This window comes from Takifugu rubripes, chromosome 15, assembly GCF_901000725.2.
Source record: "Takifugu rubripes chromosome 15, fTakRub1.2, whole genome shotgun sequence".
Taxonomy (NCBI): Eukaryota; Metazoa; Chordata; class Actinopteri; order Tetraodontiformes; family Tetraodontidae; genus Takifugu; species Takifugu rubripes.
This window is the reverse complement of record NC_042299.1, coordinates 10,157,169-10,177,365: the sequence shown is the minus strand read 5'-3', so window position 1 is coordinate 10,177,365 and position 20,197 is coordinate 10,157,169. Positions and strand designations below refer to the sequence as shown.

General features: G+C 43.4%; 2 protein-coding genes across 6 annotated transcripts; one reads left to right on the top strand and one right to left on the bottom strand.

The window, feature by feature from the left end:
* Positions 1-59: 59 nt before the first annotated feature.
* Positions 60-13,619, bottom strand: sec24a (SEC24 homolog A, COPII coat complex component). Of its 2 annotated transcripts, XM_029848049.1 has the most exons (24): positions 13,232-13,619; positions 11,117-11,632; positions 10,170-10,337; positions 8,894-8,959; positions 8,443-8,505; positions 8,095-8,261; positions 7,766-7,950; positions 6,979-7,081; positions 6,229-6,355; positions 5,976-6,085; positions 5,742-5,854; positions 5,398-5,516; positions 5,169-5,224; positions 4,804-5,010; positions 4,563-4,686; positions 4,037-4,195; positions 3,751-3,924; positions 3,542-3,652; positions 2,880-3,055; positions 2,626-2,763; positions 2,435-2,539; positions 2,256-2,348; positions 1,951-2,054; positions 60-1,448 (listed from the first exon to the last, which is right to left on the bottom strand). In XM_029848049.1, the coding sequence occupies exons 1-24, from the start codon at positions 13,290-13,292 to the stop codon at positions 1,334-1,336; spliced, it is 3,360 nt and encodes a 1,119-aa protein (XP_029703909.1). In that variant the 5' UTR covers positions 13,293-13,619; the 3' UTR covers positions 60-1,333. The 2 variants fall into 2 exon arrangements, with proteins under 2 accessions (XP_029703909.1, XP_011609656.2); XM_011611354.2 differs by lacking the exon at positions 8,894-8,959 and having other exon boundaries at positions 13,232-13,618.
* Positions 13,620-13,691: 72 nt separating this feature from the next.
* Positions 13,692-19,535, top strand: sar1b (secretion associated, Ras related GTPase 1B). Of its 4 annotated transcripts, none has more exons than XM_011611351.2 (7): positions 13,692-13,714; positions 16,464-16,539; positions 17,267-17,386; positions 17,500-17,565; positions 17,663-17,766; positions 17,857-17,988; positions 18,074-19,535. In XM_011611351.2, the coding sequence occupies exons 2-7, from the start codon at positions 16,482-16,484 to the stop codon at positions 18,188-18,190; spliced, it is 597 nt and encodes a 198-aa protein (XP_011609653.2). In that variant the 5' UTR covers positions 13,692-13,714; positions 16,464-16,481; the 3' UTR covers positions 18,191-19,535. The 4 variants fall into 4 exon arrangements, with proteins under 4 accessions (XP_011609653.2, XP_011609655.1, XP_029703910.1 ...); XM_011611353.2 differs by lacking the exon at positions 13,692-13,714 and adding an exon at positions 13,755-13,778; XM_029848050.1 differs by lacking the exon at positions 13,692-13,714 and adding an exon at positions 14,085-14,253.
* Positions 19,536-20,197: the final 662 nt, after the last annotated feature.

Here is a 20,197-nt window from a genome sequence, read left to right as displayed (position 1 = left end):
GCACAAATTGCAACTTTAAATATGGCTAGAGTCCAAGTCACGTGATCAGACTTACATAAGGTGCTCTGTTCAAAGAATTATTTATTGGGGCAAAACATAGTGTTAGTCTTTCTCTAGATACATTTCGGTGATATGATACATAGATTACAAATTGTATGAAACGTTATCAAAACTTACTTCAGCAAAAGAAAATCTGACTGTACTGGTCCACAATCTGTGTTTTTTAAGTCTTCATTTTCTCTTAACACTGTTCACCCACCAAAACACAAAAACTACATTTAAAAATTCCCAAACACTTTATTCTCATAGAATTATTTCAACTGTTACATTTACTAAAATCATCAGTATTACTTCAGTTATATAACGCAGTCTTTTCAATATACAAGTATCGATAAGCACAAATAAAAGATCACAATGGCTTCATCATTCTGTGTTAAAGATTTTCCATTATCCTATTATATTAAAATATTTCATCGTGTCCGTATTTGAACAGAGGTTTATTAATAAAAATGAGTTCCCATACAAGGCAATTGTAGAATTTAATCAGATCGGGATTCTCATAAATTATTAGATTATCAGAAAAGGAAATGGTGCCCAGAATGTCCAGCGACACAAGATGACAGAACTAAAGGCCAGCTCAGACCAATGATGATGATGATTTTCCACTGCTGAATCCACCGATTCAAATCAGATCTACAAACGCATCTTTGTTAACGACAGTGTACAGATTTGTTCGACACACAAAGACTGAGGGAAAAAAAAAAATCACATGTTCTGCCCTTCAGGTACAATTGTTGAATGTTATTATTGTTCAGTGTTTTTTCCTGCATACAGACACTCAATAACAGTCTTTGAGCACAAACGTACATCCCAATAAACCTAAAATATACAAGTACAAATGGTTGAATTGTTTGAGTAAAGGCGACTGTGCTTTCTGGATAAAAAAAACAAACACCTGGAACATCCTTTTGCCTGGACTGCATGTGAATGATACCTCAGTAATATAGAACTCTTCTATGAGAATAAACACTGATTCATTCAATCGCTGACATAATCACAGTTTACTCAACACAACCATCATATGAGATCTTTTTCTTCTTCTAATATGCTGATTCAGCACAGAAAAAGGTGCTAAATAGGCATCAGAATCAGTTCTCTCTCTCTCTCTCCGTAGATAGCTTAATTTGAGAGATAGGTCAATTTTGCTCGGGAGCGTTTCCTTAGAGACGTGAAGCGCCACAGCAGGAGAGTCCTTCATTCTGCCTCTAACTTCTTTAACATGCACAGACACACACGCTTCAGTGTTCCGCCATCGCCACAGTCCTAGTGAATATTATTTGGAAATTTGCTGTTGGAGGTGAAGGAGGAACTCATAGTATGACAGGGCAGACTCTGTTCGGTCCTCAATCATGTTCTGCATAAAGCTGGCCTTCCTTTGGCTCTCATCCCTGAGAGGGTAAATCATTAAAAGTGGGGGAAGAAGAACAAAAATGACAGTTGCATTAGCACTTTCATTTTAAATGTTGACAATAAGAATTCCATAATCATTTAGTTTCAACCAGCTGGATGATCGTTGATATACAAAAGTGAAAAAATGCTGTTAACATTCCACTGCAGTGAGGACTTCTACCCGGCACTGGAGACTTGAAGTATGGTAAATACCCTGTTCTAACTTTAGTCAAACGCAGACTCAGCCATAGGCCATCTTACAAAATACTTTTAAGGGTCAATAACAGTTCAAGTTAAGGTTCATTTCCAATTAAGCAGTTATAAACAGTCACCACTTGCAAATTTTTTTTGTTCAAACTTAGAGACAGTGGAACTGTTGTGTAAATGGACTCATACTGCTTTCAATTTTAAAAGTGCATGAATAAAACACTTTTTTGTGAAAGGTCACCTCAACTCTCAGTAGGTGTAATGAGTTATCTATTAAAATAAACACACACTTACCTGATGATATGCAGAGAGGGGAAGAATGGCCTCTGATCCCTCAGCCAGCCAATGAAAGCTCTGGTTCTCTGTGATTCAGCCGTGTCCAAGTCAGGCAGCAAGTTCTGTCAGATGGAGAAGGATGGAGCCATATTAAAAAATGGCTCTGCAGCATTTAAGCAGATTGACTTCATCGCTTAAGACAATCATCACAAATGACCAAGGACAGCTGAAGATTTTAGGCAAACTGGGGAAGGAGCACTAAATGAGGGGTTTCAAAAGGTTGTATACTGTAAGCATGACTGGTGCAGATCGTGCTTTCTTACCAGGTTTTCCGGCACGGCAGCATAGTTGGGAACTCCAAGAACTTGTGTGAGGAAGATGGGATTACAATTCTGTCCAATCCACAAGTAGATCACCTTTTATAAAAGAAAAGAAAGCATGTTTCAGCCATAAACACAGACATGCACCACTTTAGATGATGACAGTAGTGAAAGCATCCTACTGTTCCTGCATCCATGAGGAAAGCGCCTTCCCTGCTGAGTTTCTCCACGGAGAGCTGCAGCAGCCTGGGCTGAGGGATGGTCCGCTCGTTGATGTTCAACGCTCCCTGACAATTCACAGAGACCAAAACAATGAGGATAAAAAGCAATAAATAAATGTTTTTTGAAAGCATGCAGAATTCTGTTCCCTCACCTCGTCTGTGAGATCATCAACACGGTAGAGAGAAGGGTGGATCATCAGCATGGAGTAGGCCAGAGGCTGGTACTTCAGCTGACACATGGAAAACACTCGGTCATCCAGCCTGGTGCTGGTACCTGTCCTGAAGGACTTCTGTGGCAGAAACACAGCGAAAACTGGATCAGAAACATGATATTTGGGAATAAAACCCATTTACTGTAATTGTCCATGTGGTTTAAATAGTCGTTTTACTAAAACAAGTTATAGACCTGTTTAAGAAGGGCAAGGACAAAGAGCGGGAAGAGTCTAAGGCAGGCTGGAGACAGAAGGCCAGGCTGCTGGATGGTCAGTACGTTCTGTCTGTATGAAGTCAGAGAGTCGATGGCAGCGTTGGTCAGAGCGTCTCTGGCATCACCAAGACTAGATGTCACAGAACGGTCCACAGCTGAGACACAAGATGCAGTTCAAGTTGTTAGGACAAAACAAGTAACCTTAATTGGAAAGACATCTACAGCATAATTAAGAAAAATATACATTAAAGAATAATGTAGTTTAAAAAAAAAAAAAGAGGATATAAAGGCCAGGTATTCTGAATATTGTACAAAGATTCAGATTTTAAAAAAAATGAAAAAAGTCTATTTTGTAAGTTGTGAAATGACAGAACAGACTTGACAGCTTAATATAAGGCAGTTGCTAGGTAACCACAGCTGTCACCACTCATCTCCATCTGCCAGTGGCAACAACAGTGAAGTGGTTGAAAAGCCTGCAATGGATTTCTGGGTCAGATGATGAAAATATTTGCTGAATGCAGCGATAAGTGATGCATATACAAACGTAAATGCGTCCATCTGCGCAGATGCAAGTTTGAGGGAAATATATATATTTGAAGGCTAGGAGGGATGCTCAAAAACATAACAGATGAGTTGTTTACCCATGCAGGCCAACAGTCCAGTGATGGCTTGCACATCAGCTCCAGCAAAAATGTCTGACAGAGAATTGACCACAGGGAGACACAAGGTGTGAACGCGGATCCTCCGCTCGCCTACAAGAGAAGAGTCTTTCTTTTAACCAGAGTCCACTGGGATATTTTATTTTTAAAACAATAAAAACACACAGGCAAGGCTTGGTCTTTATATGCACCTTTGCTGGACGTGTACAACAGGGCAGCCTGAAACGAGACAACCTGCATGTCGTCCAAGTTTTCATCGATGGACATTTGAACTGCAAACCCGGCATCTGGGTTCACATTAGGAAGGGACAACAGGTCGGTGGAGCGCACAAAGAAGTTTCCATGGAACGTGTGGATGGAAAGACCTGCAGAGGAACAGAGTGGGGAAAAAAGTGGTCATTGCCCCTAAAATTTTAAATGAAGTCATGCACATCTAATGAAGGATTAGAGTTGAGCTGAGCTGTTGGACCATGGCACCTTTGCTGCAGCGTATTCTCATGACAGCCTCAAAGCCGATCTTTCTGGTTAGATATCTTTTCAGATCCTTCTGGAAACACTCCACCTGAGCGGGGTTATGCTGGTGGTGGTAGGAGGGGTAGTGGTAGACGCTTCCCGCAGAGAATCTGGATATACAGCCTGCAAGAGACAAGTGGGTGGCAACAATCAGAAATGGTCCCAAACCTTAACCTAAAGCAATGCAAACTAAATTGGACAATTTATTTTGCCATTGTTGTTGAATTGATCTGTGAGCTGATTAACTAATCTTTTACTTGTTGGATATTTCTGGTAGTTGATTCATAGCAACTGGACTATTTGAGTTTATAGTTTATATACTATAAGACGTTCCACCTCTCATCCAAGTGGCTTCATCAGTTCTCACTGACCATTTGGGAGTTCGGGGAACTTATACTCTTCAGGAGCCATTAACAAGACCCGCACAACAGGAATTAGCCTGACCTGGATGACTGGGAACCTTCGCAGACATTTTACTTGTTGGACTTACCCAGCGAGGCCAAGTCGCAGTACTGTGCACTCAGCATGAACAGGTCAACTGCCACCTGCTGGCCAGAGCAGTCCAGAGCCAGCGTCTTGTAGAAGTCTGTTGCTGGGGAGAGGTGTTGTATGTCCTGAGATGGAAAAACCAGGACAGCCCATGATGCAGAAAAATAATGTAACTGGATCTGTAAATATAAAGCCTGAACAGCTCCTTACGTGTTATATCCAGCACACATCTGTGCTCTTACCTTAGCAGATGCCCTCTGGTTGGGGTCTTCTCTGGACTGCAGGGCCCCTGCACCGAGGTTCGGCAGTTGTGTCTGGAAGACAGTCATGCGGCCTCCTGTAGGCGATAGCAGCTTGAAGCCAGCCTGCAGCGCTGAACCCAGTGCAGACTGGGTTTCCATGGTCTTTTGAAATAAAGTAGGTAAGCTCTTCAGCAGATCCTGCACAAGCTGGAAGGAAATGACAGGATGAGTATTGTATATCTTCACAGGCTGGAATGACAGAATGAGGACTCTCAGTGAGGTTTTCTCACTCCCTAGTCTCTGTTTAAGGCTCACAGTTCATTATTCTAAAACTAAAATGACAGAACAAGAAATAAAATACCTACCTCTTTGCATTCATTGAGGTTAACTAAAAGGCTGTCTGGTGTTGGTAAAAATATATCTGTGGAACACAATAACATGTTATTCAGACAGAAATGAAAAGAAACAGAATATTTGCAGATATCATCTTAATAAAAACTATTGCCACTGACCCAGGCAGTGAAATCTGTTGACATTATATAATATTAATAAGTTCTGATGTAATAGGGTGGTGAGCCGCCAGCTGCATCTCACCTTCAATGTCTGACACAATGAGCATCTGAGGTTGGGAAAGTCCCTCCTGGAGGTTGTAGAAATGGATGGTGCTATCAAAGGTGATGAAGCCGATCTTCGTCCGGGAGTCTCCAGGCAGCCTCGATAGCAGAGACAAACAACAAAATAAGCAACAGAACAGACTCTTTTAAACCTGCATTATTAAAGTTTCGGTTCGCCGTTTCAGCGTCACCATTTATTTTAACATGGATTAACGACCGTTTCCCTAACTTGTGCCCATTCTCAGCATCATCTTGAGAAACTTACTGAGCTCCAGGAAATCAACATTTCTAATTAGTTAATTGAAAATGTAATGTTATACATACGAAGTGATGTTGTCCAGGAGCGACTGGCAGAACACGTTCAGGTAACCTGTCTCCACTGCATTGTGGGATACATCAAGAATGAAGAGGTAAACAGCAGGTTGTGGAGGCCTCAGCTGTGGAAACCAGGGAGAACACAAACCTCTTAATTACAAAAAGACCAAATATGACATTTACATACAAGTACAAGTACATTAACAATATAAACCTATTGTCGTTCAAACTTGGGAAACCTACCATATATTCTGAAGGAGCAATGAATTCAATGGTGGCATTTTGAACTTCGGGTCTTTTGTGTGGCTCCCCATATGATCTGCTGACAGGGTTATACATAAACTCCTCTGGAACTATGGACAGACACAGTCACAATATTTAGTATGCAGAACACCATTTGTGTGGGATTGTGCTTAACAGAAACTGTAGAATTATTATTATTTCTATGTGATTGACAACAGCTCATTTTGAACAAAACCTCGCTTCCCCCTCTTACCATCATTGACCCGATTACACAGATTGCATTTCCACCTCCTCTGGTCTAGGAACGAAACAAAGGGGTTGATGTATGTTCTGCAAGACCGACACCTGACGATAGTGCTGGATGTAACCACAGGAAGTTGCTACAAAGAAGAAACACAGGAAAAAAAAAACATCAGCTTGAGGACAACTTATTTCTTGTTTACTGCCGGAAAAGGCAAAATGGCCTTCAAAAAGGTTCTCTTGTGGCTGTTGGAGTTGCGCAATGGTTGCCTGCCAACTTCCTAAATTACCAGCCAACTAAATCAACAAACCAAAATTCATCTTGACACATTTTGCCCAAAGGATTAGCGACTTAAACCTCAATATTAAAAGAGTTTCCTGTTCAGTCAGTTAAAGTCTGATAGAAGAAATACTGTTGAGTTTTGCGCTACATTGCTCTCTTTCTTACCTGCTATCAGAGACACACCATTACTGTTTGAGATACTGTCTGTCACATATTCATGAGTGAAAATTGAGAATTCTGATAGGCATGAAAGGAAGGTAAATTCTTGTTTATCTCATGAATATTTCCAGTTCATTTATATTGAACTGATTATATATATTATAGGCAGCTCTTCAAAGAAAAACAAACAGTTGTTTTCACAGGAAAATGCCATTTTGTTGACAGTGTTAATTGTAATGTTTTCTGCAGCCGAGTACAACAGGTTTCACATTTACATGGCTGGCTAAAGTGTGCACATCAAATATTGAACTGAGGTGTTACCGAGAGATCTTTGAAGGGGTGGAGCAGCAGGCCCAGGGGCATCTTGGCTTTATTGAGGAGAGACTGGGTCTGGGGGATGTTACATAGCGTGCTGCGGAAAACTCTGGAAAGACCAAAAAAGAATAATAAAAAAAGCTGTTCAGCAGGTGGAGTTTATTCAGATGTCTGGCTCTTACTCGCACTTTAAGATCCTGGTTCTGAAATTTATTCTGAAGTGTATTGAACATTTTCTTCTGAGGATAACATAAACATTATGCAGAATGTGCACGGTTCCAAAAACCATCAAACTCCTTCTGTCGGGAATCATTCAGCTCAGTTTGGTAGAGCCTACTCTAGTCGCTTGCCAGCATTACTCACTTTTAGCAAGTGGGTGCCTAGAGCGCACACTATGCCTTTTTATTTTTAGTAAAAAACAAATAAATAAATAAAACGGCGAGAAGACGTAAATGTAAACATGTTATTTCAGGGGCTGTTCTAGTTTAGATCTGAAACGGTGAACGCAGAAGCTAGTTTGTTTATTTGTACATGGTTTCTAGCTTCTAATGGCACAAATCCTCCAGGACGAATGTCATTTTTCCTGTTTGTGCTAATGCTTACTTACAAACACAGCTGATAAATACGGTTAGCTGGAGTTTACAGTTGTTGGCTTGATTTGATGCGCAAAGACCTTAGGTGTGCTTGAAATGCAAATGTGCGTCCAAGTGGATTTGGTCATTAAAGAATCGCATATTATATCAAGTAACATCATAACAGGTTTTAAAAATAATAATAAACAGCCATAGCCTACTCTGGGTGGCAGTTGACTTTCTGTAGGTCCTGAGGCAGGCAGGGTGTGGGGGCAGGGATCGGGGTTGGGGGCAGTAGGTTCCTCTCCTGCAGCAAGTTGACCACTCTCAGAGCTTCTGGGGTGCTGGACTGAAGACTCATGGCAGCCAAGGAAGGGCTGAGCTGGGCTGGCCCCGGGCCTCCAGCCTAAGAGAGGGGAAATGAGCAGGAGTGAAAAAGTCAAAAATGGTTACAGTAAATATTTACAGACCATCTTAATAAACTATGAATTAAAAATAGTAAGCCAAAGAACGATGGCGTCAGTCAGCGCTTGTCCCGTTCCCTCCTCACCTGCTGGTATGGCTGAGGTGCCTGACTGTAAGGCTGCGTGGTGGCCTGCATCGCAGGGTGCATTGGAGCCATGGCACCATGGGAGACCGAGGTGTTCTGATAACCGGGGGGGAGAGATGGGTAGTGGCCCAACTGTCGACCCGGTGGTCCAGGCTGGGGTGTGCCAGCTATTTTGGCATTTGGTAGAATTAAAAGAAAAAGAAGGGAACATAGGGCGTGATTATTTTTTTTTTAGCCATCAATAAAAAAATAAGTGTATGGTGACTGAACTACAGGTTCATGAAGTGTGCAGCTTTTTCAGGAAAATGATGATGAAATTAAACCGTATGTGACAGAAAATGACCTCACCCATTTTGTTGTCAACATGATTAAAGCTGTTTGGTGCTGGTGGGCCATTGCCAGCAACAGTACCTGTGTCAAAGAAAACATGACGTGGATAAATGGAGCAACATTTCACTTTCGGCGCATTAACCACAGGCGACAGACACAGAGCGACTTAAACTAGAGTAAAAATAATAAAAATATAAAATAGGCATGAGGGAGAATGAACCCGATGCTGATACTGGAAATGGATGAAACACTGGGAGACCGGAGATGCTAAGGAAAAATATGAAATGAACAACAGCGGATGCGTTGTAAATGTAAAAGGCTCTACAGTATAATGTCCTACAGACTAACATCAGAACCACATCAAGAAACTAAACTATGAGAGAATTCTGATACAATGAACAGCACAAACAGGATGACACCACAGCACTGACAAATACGTCAAACAGCTTAGTGACAGATTTGGCCAGACCTGGACATTCAATATCCCCCTCCTGAGAGTCGGGCTCAGTGCTGTTAACAAGCCCCCCACAGTGATCTGGCATGTGGAGGAATCACAGAAGGGAGGGAAAACAGTGAGGTTGCGTCAGCCGGCAACTGACTATTATTTTAACATCAGCAGACGTTTACGTTAAATCAACCATTTAAGATTATATTTATCTTTGACAAAATGTGAGAGCCAGAGCAGGGCACCATCAAAAGGCTGAGTTATATTTGGCATCTTTGACTCCATTTAATACCATTTGTAAAGAGCTGGCATAAACACCCAATCCACCATCATTGAAGAAGAAACTGATGCCACAGTACACTGTAACTTTTCCTTTGTCCTGTTTTCTACTCATGTTCCTTCATGTTTAGACCACAGGCATTAATCGTCTGTGACGCCCAGAACTCGAGTTTAATTTGCAGATAAAGAATTTGCATAAAGTGGTCAAAGGATCAGTAGGAATTTGTGGGTAAAAGGAGAACTTTACGAGACATGACAGAGTTTTTAGAACATCTCCACTAAAGCTTGCTGCTTCAGTAAAGGTTAGAAGAGGCTGACTGACTGAATCTCCCCGTGGTTACTCTAGCATCGTTCTCTGCTATTGACCTGCTTCCCAACAGCAGATTGTCTGCATGAATGTAAAGAACTCTGCATGCTTTCCAATAACATATTTACCTCCATCACAGCCAAGGTCACTACTAAACCTGTCAGCATGCTGTAACCACGGGAAAACACACCTGCATTACACTAGAAGATCATCAGTTAATGGGACGTTCCAAGTGTTGATCCTGTACCCACAGTTTTAGTCAGGTTTTGACCCTTTTCAACACTTCTCCAAACAGGCATCTTCTCAGAATCTTTCAAAACAGTTCCTGTTAAACCATGACTCAACAATAATGCACTGCTGAACTACAGACCAATCAGAAACAGTCACTTAATAGTCCTCAAAAAGATTATCTCCTGACAAAAAATACCGTTTCTTTCACACCGCAGCACTGAAAGTGCTCTCGCCGAAAAAATAAGACACTTGTGTTCTCATTAAAATGAAGGTATCAGCGTTTGATCCCGGTGATCGTAACAGTCTGATCCAACGACTTGAAAAAGCTGGTTGGATAGTTAGTGTTTAACGCGTAAAACCTCCCGTAGTTAATCATTTTAAGTTACACAACTTAAACAGACCAAATATTAACCTCCTTTATTGGGGATTTCCCTAATTCTGGGGCTGTAGATCCCGACTTTAATTAAAGCGCAATTAACTCACCGTCTGCCTTGGGTGGTAGAGGTGTGGCATTGGAAATGGGGGGGCCACTAGGAGGTGGTGGTGTGGCTTTCATGGCAGGTGGTGGTCCAGTGGGTGGGGGGCCATAGGGAGCTCTGCCAGCCTGATATGCATGGGAGGTCATGGGATTCATGGGAAGAGGTCCACTCCCTGGTTTAATGAAATAAACATCTAATATGAGAACTATAAAATACCACAGCATGTGAAGGACTGAACAATCAACATAATATCAAAGATTTCAGAGGGGCTTTGTGAGATGTGGATTATTTTTCCTGACAAGTTCCAATGTTAAAGGAAAGAAATTGAATACATGTACAGAGATAAGTCTCCTAATGTTTTGTGACACTGGTCCAAAATCCTACCCCCCCCCCATATCAAAAAACAGTGATTCGTTTTTAAAACTGCACAGACCACAGGTCATTGCTCCACATATTGTGACTTGCAGTCATGGTATAGTGTATCTATACGCATATGTAGCAGCAATACAAGGTTACATGATGTAGCAGGTTGCTTTATGATATTAGATTTTGCAAATTTCATCAGACAAAAACAAGAAACCAAAATTAAAAGAGGTATATCTTCAAAGGTTAAAAAAAAACCTGTAACGATATAAACCGAGAAATCCACGGGATAGAAAAGAATTGTTCATTGAACTTTGTGCCAGTTCAACGCCTGTTCCTGGGAGGGAAGCAAAGAAAGCCAACGCGTTCGATGTACTGTAGGAGAGGGCAATGTCCAGCTCCAACATGTCACTGATCTAGATATGCGTATCTTTAGCGCTTGTCATTGAAAGGTGAATAAAACAGCTAAATACAGGCTTACTGTCCACGCACCAGTATTAATAATTAAAATGCTAATGACCACTGAAGCTCAAATAGCTTTAACTTTTTACTGCTTTGCACAATTGGATCCTAGAAGTTTGTGTTCACCTGGCTGGATGAATCCATGTGCAGAGGTGGGGGGCATCCTTGGGCCTGGGGGCTGCATGGTACTGTGGGACATGTGGGACATGTGGGCGGGTGGTGCGGCGCTGTAAGCTGTCGATGGTGGTGGTGGTGGCAGTGATGAACTTGCAGCTGGGGTCACATGATTACCCAAAGGGCCACGTGGAGGTGCGCTCTTGGAAATTGGTGGACCTGTTGGTGGGGGGGCTGTGTTGTACTGCCAAGCTGGTGCTTGTTGTTGCTGTGGGTTTGGGTAGTAGCTACTAGAAGACATGGCAGGAGGGGGCGGTGTTGGCTGTGCAGGGGGCATCCTGGGCCCGGGCCCGGGGCTGGCAGACTGGGGAGGGGTGTGTGATAGAGGACTTCCCATCGCAGGCCTGGTTAATAATGGTGGGCCTGGAGGAGACAAGTATGAAGTGGGTGGTGGGCCAGGCTGATAAGAATTGGTGGGCTGGACTGGCTGGTAGGGCCCCGAGGAGTACAGCGGATGCTGTGATGGACCTGTAGAAGAGATGAAAACCAGGCATGGAAGAATCTGCAGCTGCACATATCATTTGCATCCCAAGTGACAAAGATCTCATTTTAAAATCATTTTAAACGTCTATGAAAGGCAGTCACATACAAATGCCCCAATCATGTCCAATAGAACCTCCTGAATAAACCCAACAAAGCTACAGCTTCCTGGACTAGGAACACTTCAGTTTTTGATTCAAGGGTCTTTGAATTACTGCTAGAACATTTGGCCTAAGCCATCTAAAATCAAAAAGTTAAATGAAAAACAAATGGAACAGTAGTTGTAGTAAGAAGATGAGCTCAAGGGAAACCCACTCCGCCATATGACCAATGAATTGACAGCAGGGTCTAATCTCTTCAACTGGATTTCATTATCTGCGCCTAGTGTGAGTGAGCATGGACCTCTGAGCTACTACGGACCACAACCCCAACTTCAATTATCATAGAAGGGATTAGAAACCCACAGTTCTCAATGGCAAAGATAGGAGGCAGATATTGCACCTCAAAACATCTTGGGGAAAAAACTGTCAGAGCTAAATCCCCTATTTTAAGAACATTGCTGATTGTACGGAGGACAGAAAACACATTGCGTGGAAGGTGCAATGTGTGTCAAGGCTGCACAAAAATTGTCTCACTACTGAGGGAATACGTGCAACAATCACATCACCGAGCACACTGCCAAGGTAAATGATGTCTCCTTAAACCACGTTACAAGGCTTTCATTCTTTGGCACTTCCATTCTGGCAGGAGTGCATTTTTCTCAATGACACGTTACTCAAGAATTTATTTAACTGCTGAAACATTGAGGTGCAGTTTTAAAAGCTCCTTATAATATAGGTGTAAGCTGCTACAGGAACTTTTCTGTCAACCAGCATTAACTGCGTTCAGATCCGTCATTTATGCAATCTTTCCAGGGGAAATGTGAGCAGATTAGTTGGGTATTGCCAATAGAAAGCTGTTATGTTCACGTCTGGACCATCTCCAACCTGCCACATGTACAGGGCAGAAAGACAAAACTACCAGGGCTGTTTGTCCTTCGGCAATGGCAGAAATGAGGAAAAACAGACCGACTGTAGCAGCAAAGAAACAAGAACAAACTTTACACATGCAAAGTTAGATATGTTAATCGACAAGCAACGTTCTGAACAGCCTGACAGGACAACAATGGGTGACAATGACTGCGACTGATTACAGGACAAATCATATGAAAGATGTACACTGTACACTAAAATCGAGAAGGGAATGTTTGTTGGATGGACTTGACAACCTGTTGGTGTGTCATCTGCATACAAGAAAGGCATCAAAAAGACAGATTTGATTTGGCGAGGAAACTGGAGCACCCGCTACAACGGCTACTATTTCTGTCAACCTAATTAACAGTTCAGATTAACCCCGGTTACGCAAACGTAACCGAAAATTCCCTCTCGCAGGGTCATCTTAAGTCGTAGCGCTATTTAGCCACCTATGCAGCTAATTGTTAGCAACTACAGAGAAGACCCATAAACTACTGCCAGCGCTAACTTGGCTAACGTCAGCTACTTTCCCTTGGCTTTAGGTTGGCTGTTTGAAGAAAAATAAAAAACTCACCATTTGTGTAAGACTGCCCGGTCCCTGTCCCGTTCTGGGAATTAAATCCCGCAGTTGACATCTTGAAATAGACACCAGGACCTAATTTAGAGGCGCTTGGGTGGCGAAGACTTAGCTGCGCCTTCAACTAGCCAACTACCTGGGAGTCGCGAGGCGACGTTTAAACCTCTGGTTCGGAGGACGAGGTGTTTTATCAAAGGAGCGTCTTGGTCTTGGTTTTCGAAAAAAAAAAGTTAACTGGTTGAGTTGTTGGCGATCACAGAGCCATGGCTACTACAGAACCCCCGTTCAACTAGCCGCGGGTAACTTAGGTTAGGCCTTGGCGGAGTAATCGTATAGCGACACTTCACCGGAAGTTAGGATCACCCAGCAGGATCGACGTAAAAATCGTCGGGCATGCGCAGTGTGTACACGTGGCATTTCCTCTGGTGTTCTGGATTTACGAGTGTACCAGAAACAAGAGAAGAGCGGCAACTCGCATATGTATGTTGGTAATGACCAAAAATAATTCTTACAATTACAAAAACGACTGCGCATCAAGGTGAAGGTGAGGGGGCGAAGTGATAAACCACACAGAGGCCATAAATCGATTTCAAATTGTTATAATTTTAATTACACCGGGAAAAGGCTGACATTCAGATTATAAAAAGGTGTATTTTCATTCCATTGCCATCTCTGTATCAAATATTGCGCTACACTGTGAGGTAATATATAGAGATTTATTTTCCAAAGACAATTATATTTTTTTGCGACGCGTGGAGCGCAAATAATAGAATGATGTTGGCCACCGTGTTGCGGTGCAGTTCTCCACCCGGAATGATTGTTGTGAAACATAAACAGGAAGCGGCTGGGCAGAGTTCTGGGAGTTCTCCGACAGCCATTGCTGTGTCGTGGCTCAGAGCAACACACGAAAAGGAGAGGAAGACCTGGTCATTTGCAGGCTCTCTATTTTTCCTGCCACGGGACCAACTTACATGACAATAAGAACGGACACATCGGGCCAATTAGTTTTCATCTGAACAGTGGGTACGTTTTCGATATGTTTTCTCCAAGTTGGTCAGAAAAGGATCATATGTGAAGGCTCGGCTAGCGAATTATCCCGGCTTCTTACGATGCTGTTAGCTCGGCTAACACAAAATCTTTAGCTTACTAGTTCTTTAGCGGACCTGTTCGTGTTATAAATTGTCATTAGTCCCTTGTTGCGTTCCTATGAACATTCCCCTTTATAATGAAAACCCCGAGGCGTGCTATTGTTGATTTCCAGTTTTACTTTCATGTTTGCGATTTCTCAGGCTAATGCTTGGATAGCTAACCTAGCCTCTGTTCAACGTCGTCTTAAGAGAATATGACACGTAGCTAGTTGCTTCCTGCTAGTTAGCATACCCACTGGCCTCTCGCTTGCTTATTGCAAATTTCACCTTGCGTGACTTCGACACTAAAGTTAATTTGTCCATTGTAGTTTTATTGTAACTATCGAAGAACACGAAGAAACTATTACAGGCGGTCAGTATCGGTGTCGCTTAGACGCTTAAACGTTAGCAAGCTTCGCTGCTACGTTGACAGTAGCAGGACTTTATCTGACAGCATCGCGCTTGTCTAACGTGATTTTAACTATTTAATCGCGATCTCATTACATTAAACTTGTGTGTCAGAATGATGTAAAAGCCATACCCGAGGTAGAGTAGCCGGAATAACTGATCATTTAAAACCCATTATTCAGAAATATGTTGGCAGATGTAGCTTGTTTTCATGTATTTCACGTATGGCTTTTCTCATTGACACGTCTTAAACTAGCGTAGAGTACGTTGAAACTTTTAAAACTGCTGTCAGTTGCATAAAACTGCACTCTCATTCGTAGGCTGAAAGAGCTGACTTAAAGAAATGATCATGTTGTCACTGTAAATTTGGAACGAGCTGTCACAGATTTTATTAGGTAAGATTGTCATAGTAACCATTTATGGCCCCTGCTGTGGGTGGCAGTTGATTGGCTTGAGCGTTTTTAAACATTCTGTACAGCTGTGAACACACCAAACCCAGATCCTTTAAAACAAGTAAAAAGTCTGGCGTTCAGGCAGGCTCGGCTCGGCTCGCCACGGGTTTTCTGTGTGCAGACGCCTGTAAATTAGTTCTACCTTAACTGTTATTTGCCAAGAGTTGTTACTAGTTCCTGTCAAACAGTCTCAGGTCCAGGTCCGCGTCCCACCGTGCTCGGGTTCTGCAACACCAGCCAGGAGCGCTACAGCGTGCACGACTGAAGCGCAGCAGCCAGTGACGTGTGTCTCAGCTGTATTTGGACGATCTTGAACTTTGGCAGGTTTATACTTTAGCCCTGTTGCTGTTCAAACGTTGCGTAAGTCAGAATAGAGGTCTGCTCCGACTCGCCGCGTCCCAACGCTTCTGTACATTTAATAGAAAGTTGTTTGCGTGTCCCGCTTTATTTCCTGGAGGGACAACTGGTGTCGGGGTTTGTTCTTCATGACCGGCGGAGTGAAGGGGTTTGATTAATCCAGCCATATTTGACGGCACGCTCATGTAAAACCCGGTCTATGCCAGAGGAAGCGGTTTAGCGCGTCAGCAGACAGAGGGCCATTGATTGGTTTCCCTTCTGCTCTGGCTCTGTTTTGAATGGAGCACAATTACTGAGTTGTCACTGAACCCTGAGGTTCATTTATGAGACCCATATGGGAGGGTTTGTCTCAGAAAGACTGTCGGATGGTGCGTGAGGAGAAGATTCTAGAAGAGGCTTATCAGCCTCTGTTGATAGCCACGCAATGTACTTATCAGTAGTTCCAGATATTCAGCAGAAAGTTTCCTCTAATATCTTGTATTCTCTTTCTTCGTGCATTTATTGTGCCTCGGTTATTTTTATTAAGTTGAAACAAGAATTTGGGGGGATGCTATATGATGTGATCCAGTCAGTTATTGCCTTTTTTCCCCCTTTGTCATTGTTAATGAATCAGTTTGGTCATATCTAGATTATATCACTGCTATCTGTTGTTGGTAGTATCAAGAATCACTGTCTCCAATGTTTTTATGTGAAATGTTCCCAAGAAATAATGATAGAATGTTCCATAAAATAGCGTACCATTGATCTTTATCAACATTTTAACAGGACAGTAAAAAGAAGTTAAATATCATCATCATAATCCATATATTAATGAACTGATTAGCATAACGATTGCTTCCTCTTTTCTTTATTTCACTCTTGATATTGGGTTTCTTGTGTTTCCAGGATTTACCGACCCCGGACATGTCATTCCTAATTGATTTCTTTTATAACAGTGTCAGTAGCGTACTACAGTTCATAGGTGAGTACCCCCATCACACGCAAATATTTAATCCTATTAAAGCTTAACAGAGTTCTCGGATGTTTCGGAGTGGTTCTTCCTGTGATATCTGCTTGAACATCACCGGATGTGTAGCAGCCTCTCACATGCTCCGAAAGAGCCGATCGTCCTGTTCTCCCTGTCAAACCAGTAACACAGCAGTCGTGAGTAATGGTGACGTACAGCAGAGCTCATTCAGCCACAAATCTATTGGGTGTCAGTGTCAAGTGACTCATACAGGAGAAGGTTTCAGTTTCTGGGTGAAACACTGATCATAAGCAGCGATAGAACGAGCACATGAGCAGCGTCAGACCCCCGAGCACGTGGACGCGTGGCCGTTTACGGTTCAGCTCATTGACCCTACGACTGGCAACCTTCTGTCAGACATGTTTGGACATGGGTTCCATCATTATAGCGACGTAAACAACATCTGAGGGATGTCTGTCCTGTCCTGATGTGGCGTCCTGATGCGTCTGTGGGCCAACATATCTGGACTGACTCAGCTCGTCACCATCGCTCATACCCTGCTCTCTACCTCCAGCCTCTAACTGTTTAGAGCTGGTGTCACTCCTCACCAAGATGTTAGACGTTCCTAAACCTCCACCGGCTGGAGTCGTCACCCAGTTTGCGTCCTGTGTGAAACCCTAAAAGCAAACCGGTCTCTGGCGCCGGCGCCGCTGAGGTTAACTCGGATCGTTTCCTCCTTCAGGACTGTACAAGAAATCTGGCAAGTTAGTGTTTCTTGGCCTGGACAATGCCGGCAAAACGACGCTACTGCACATGCTCAAAGACGACAGACTGGGACAGCATGTGCCGACTTTACATCCAAGTGAGCCCCCCCACACACACACACACACACACACACACACACACACACCAGCAAGGCTAAACATACAAGCATATCAAAGTGAGCACGTTCCAGCTTTGCTTTTATCTCCGCAGCCTCGGAAGAGCTGAAAATCGCCGGCATGACTTTCACCACCTTCGACCTTGGAGGCCACGCACAAGGTGAGTCAGCCGGCGCCACGGATGATTCCATCCCGACGGCATTTCTTTTTTAAGCGTCGCCAGTTCAGAGCGGCAGGACTGATTCTCCTGTTTGCAGCCCGCAGAGTGTGGAAAAACTACCTCCCCGCCATCAACGGAATCGTCTTTCTCGTGGATTGCGCAGACTTTCCAAGATTGGGCGAATCGAAAACAGAACTCGACGTGAGTGTCCCCGGCCGGCCGCCACGCATCCCGGCGGCGGCTGAGCTTGTCTTGTAACGCGACTGTTTCTGTCCACGTGACGTTTGCCAGGCACTAATGACAGACGAGACCATCGGAAACGTGCCTATCCTCATCCTGGGCAACAAGATCGACAGACCAGAGGCCATCAGCGAGGAGAGGCTGAGGGAAATGTTTGGATTGTACGGGCAGACAACAGGAAAGGTCGGCCAGCGAAGCCACTCAGTCTTTATCTAGGAGTGTGTACGTTCTAAAGCTTCCTGTATGTTTGCCCCCCCCCCCACCCCAGGGTACCCTTCCCATGAACGAGCTGAACGCGAGACCACTGGAGGTGTTCATGTGCAGCGTGCTGAAGCGGCAGGGCTACGGCGAAGGATTCCGCTGGCTCTCCAACTACATCGAGTAACGGAGCCGCCACCATCAGCATCACCATCATGAAAGGAGGAGGGGGGACGCTCAACCCAGCCACTCAAGACGCCCACCGTGACCACCAGTACACTCAGCTCCATGTCCGGTCATACCAGTCTGCCTTCACTTCCAGAGAATCCAGTACAACTTGATCCAAATAGACTTTTATCGGTGGAACATTTGGTTCAGCACTTTGAGAATTTATACCGACACACACACACACATCTGTCTTTTCACCCCCTCTCCCCCCCTTCCTGCCATCCGTCGAGCGTGAGTGTTAAAGCATCATAATTGTAAATCTGTATATGATTCCATTGTTATTCCGACCCCCCCCAGGTCTCCCCCCTCTCCAACTCATTTTGAGCAGCAAGAGAGCAGCGTAGTTGAATACATTGCAGTACACTTTTATAACAGTAAAGACATTCATTCTACATGGTATTTAATCTATGTGGTTTGCTTTGTCCTTTACCTTGTTCTTTTTTTTCTTTCTCTCTTCTCGACATTTCAGTAAATAAAAAGCGTGGCCACGTATACAGCCCAGGATATAGATGCACGCCTGTCGTTCATTCAAAAAGAACTATTGCGTCTTCGAGCTTTCAATCCCGTTTAATACGATCTGTCTTTCACGGGCGCGGCAGCCCTGAACGGATCCCAGTCGTCGGCGGACGCTTCTTTCCAACAAGAAAGCGTGGAGTGTTTGTGTTTGGGGGGGGGGGGGGTATCATAGATGGAAAGTGTAGGCGACACCACGATCAGCGTTTGAAACTATTTAAGTAAGCGGATTTTCAGAATAAAACAGGGAGAGATGGAGGAACGAGCGCAGGGGTCAAAGGTCGTCCCACAGGTGTAATTTTTAGTGGTTTTTGAATCAAGTAACCAAACAGACACACGAGGATCCAGAAATCTAGACCGCACCTTTAGTAGGGGGGCCATTAAACGTATATGAAATGTACCTAAACATCGTACATGGATCTTTTTTTTTTTTTCCAAGTGGTATCCTTTGATATGTGCATTAGAGACTATTATGCATGCCTTCTTTTGATTTTATTGACCATAATACAGTAGGAGGGGAAGAAGATGCCATAATTTCCTCTTTAAACGAATGCAGAAACGAATTCAAACCTTTTTTCTGTTTCTGTCTCTGTGTCTGTTTCATTCCCCCATTATGACAAAGATGAGCTGTTCCAGCCAGGGTGGGACTCACTGTTGTTTGCATCATTAAAAAAAATATGTAATAAATGTTTTCAATGAATAACAAACTTTAACATTGATCCATAATGCTATTTTTTGTATGATTAACAAGAATTCCTTCAGTAAAAATGAATAAAGTGGAGTTACGGGCTGCGGTTGGACCTGTATTAATACAAAAAAATGAGCAAGTTTTCACCTGAAACGCATCAAGTGTCACTGGGGGACTTCAAATCTAGATCAATACCTTCATCGATTGTGCTGTAACCAAGCCTGTTCACCATCCTGCAGGAAGCTGGAGCCCTCCCCCTGCTGAGCGCGTCTGCCCTGATGGATGGGATGGAGCGAGTGTGGACATATTCAGCCCCCTTATAAATCAGCCGAATGTGCTGTGTGAGAAACGGTCCAGAGATTAAAGAAGTCTATAAAATGAGTTCACGGGCATAAGAAGGCAGATTTACCCTCTTACCTTTAGCTTTACTTTATGGCGACTCAGATGGACAAGAACAAGCATGCGTCATTTCAAAATAAAAGCATCCATGGGATTAGTCACTGTTACGTAACCCTACCCCTCCCCCCCCCCCCCACACACACACACACACACCAAAATTAGGCAATACTATGCCGAAAAATACATGTTCATGTTAAGATGGGTGCCAGTTATGTTTCTACGGTAGCCCAGAATGGACAAACGGTCTTCGAATCCTGAATATCGTTCATGGATCAGCTGAGTCACAAACCCACAACCTTTGCACATTGTTGTTCACACGTGTTTATGGCAGTGACGTCATGAACGGTGAGCAGAATCCACTCTGTC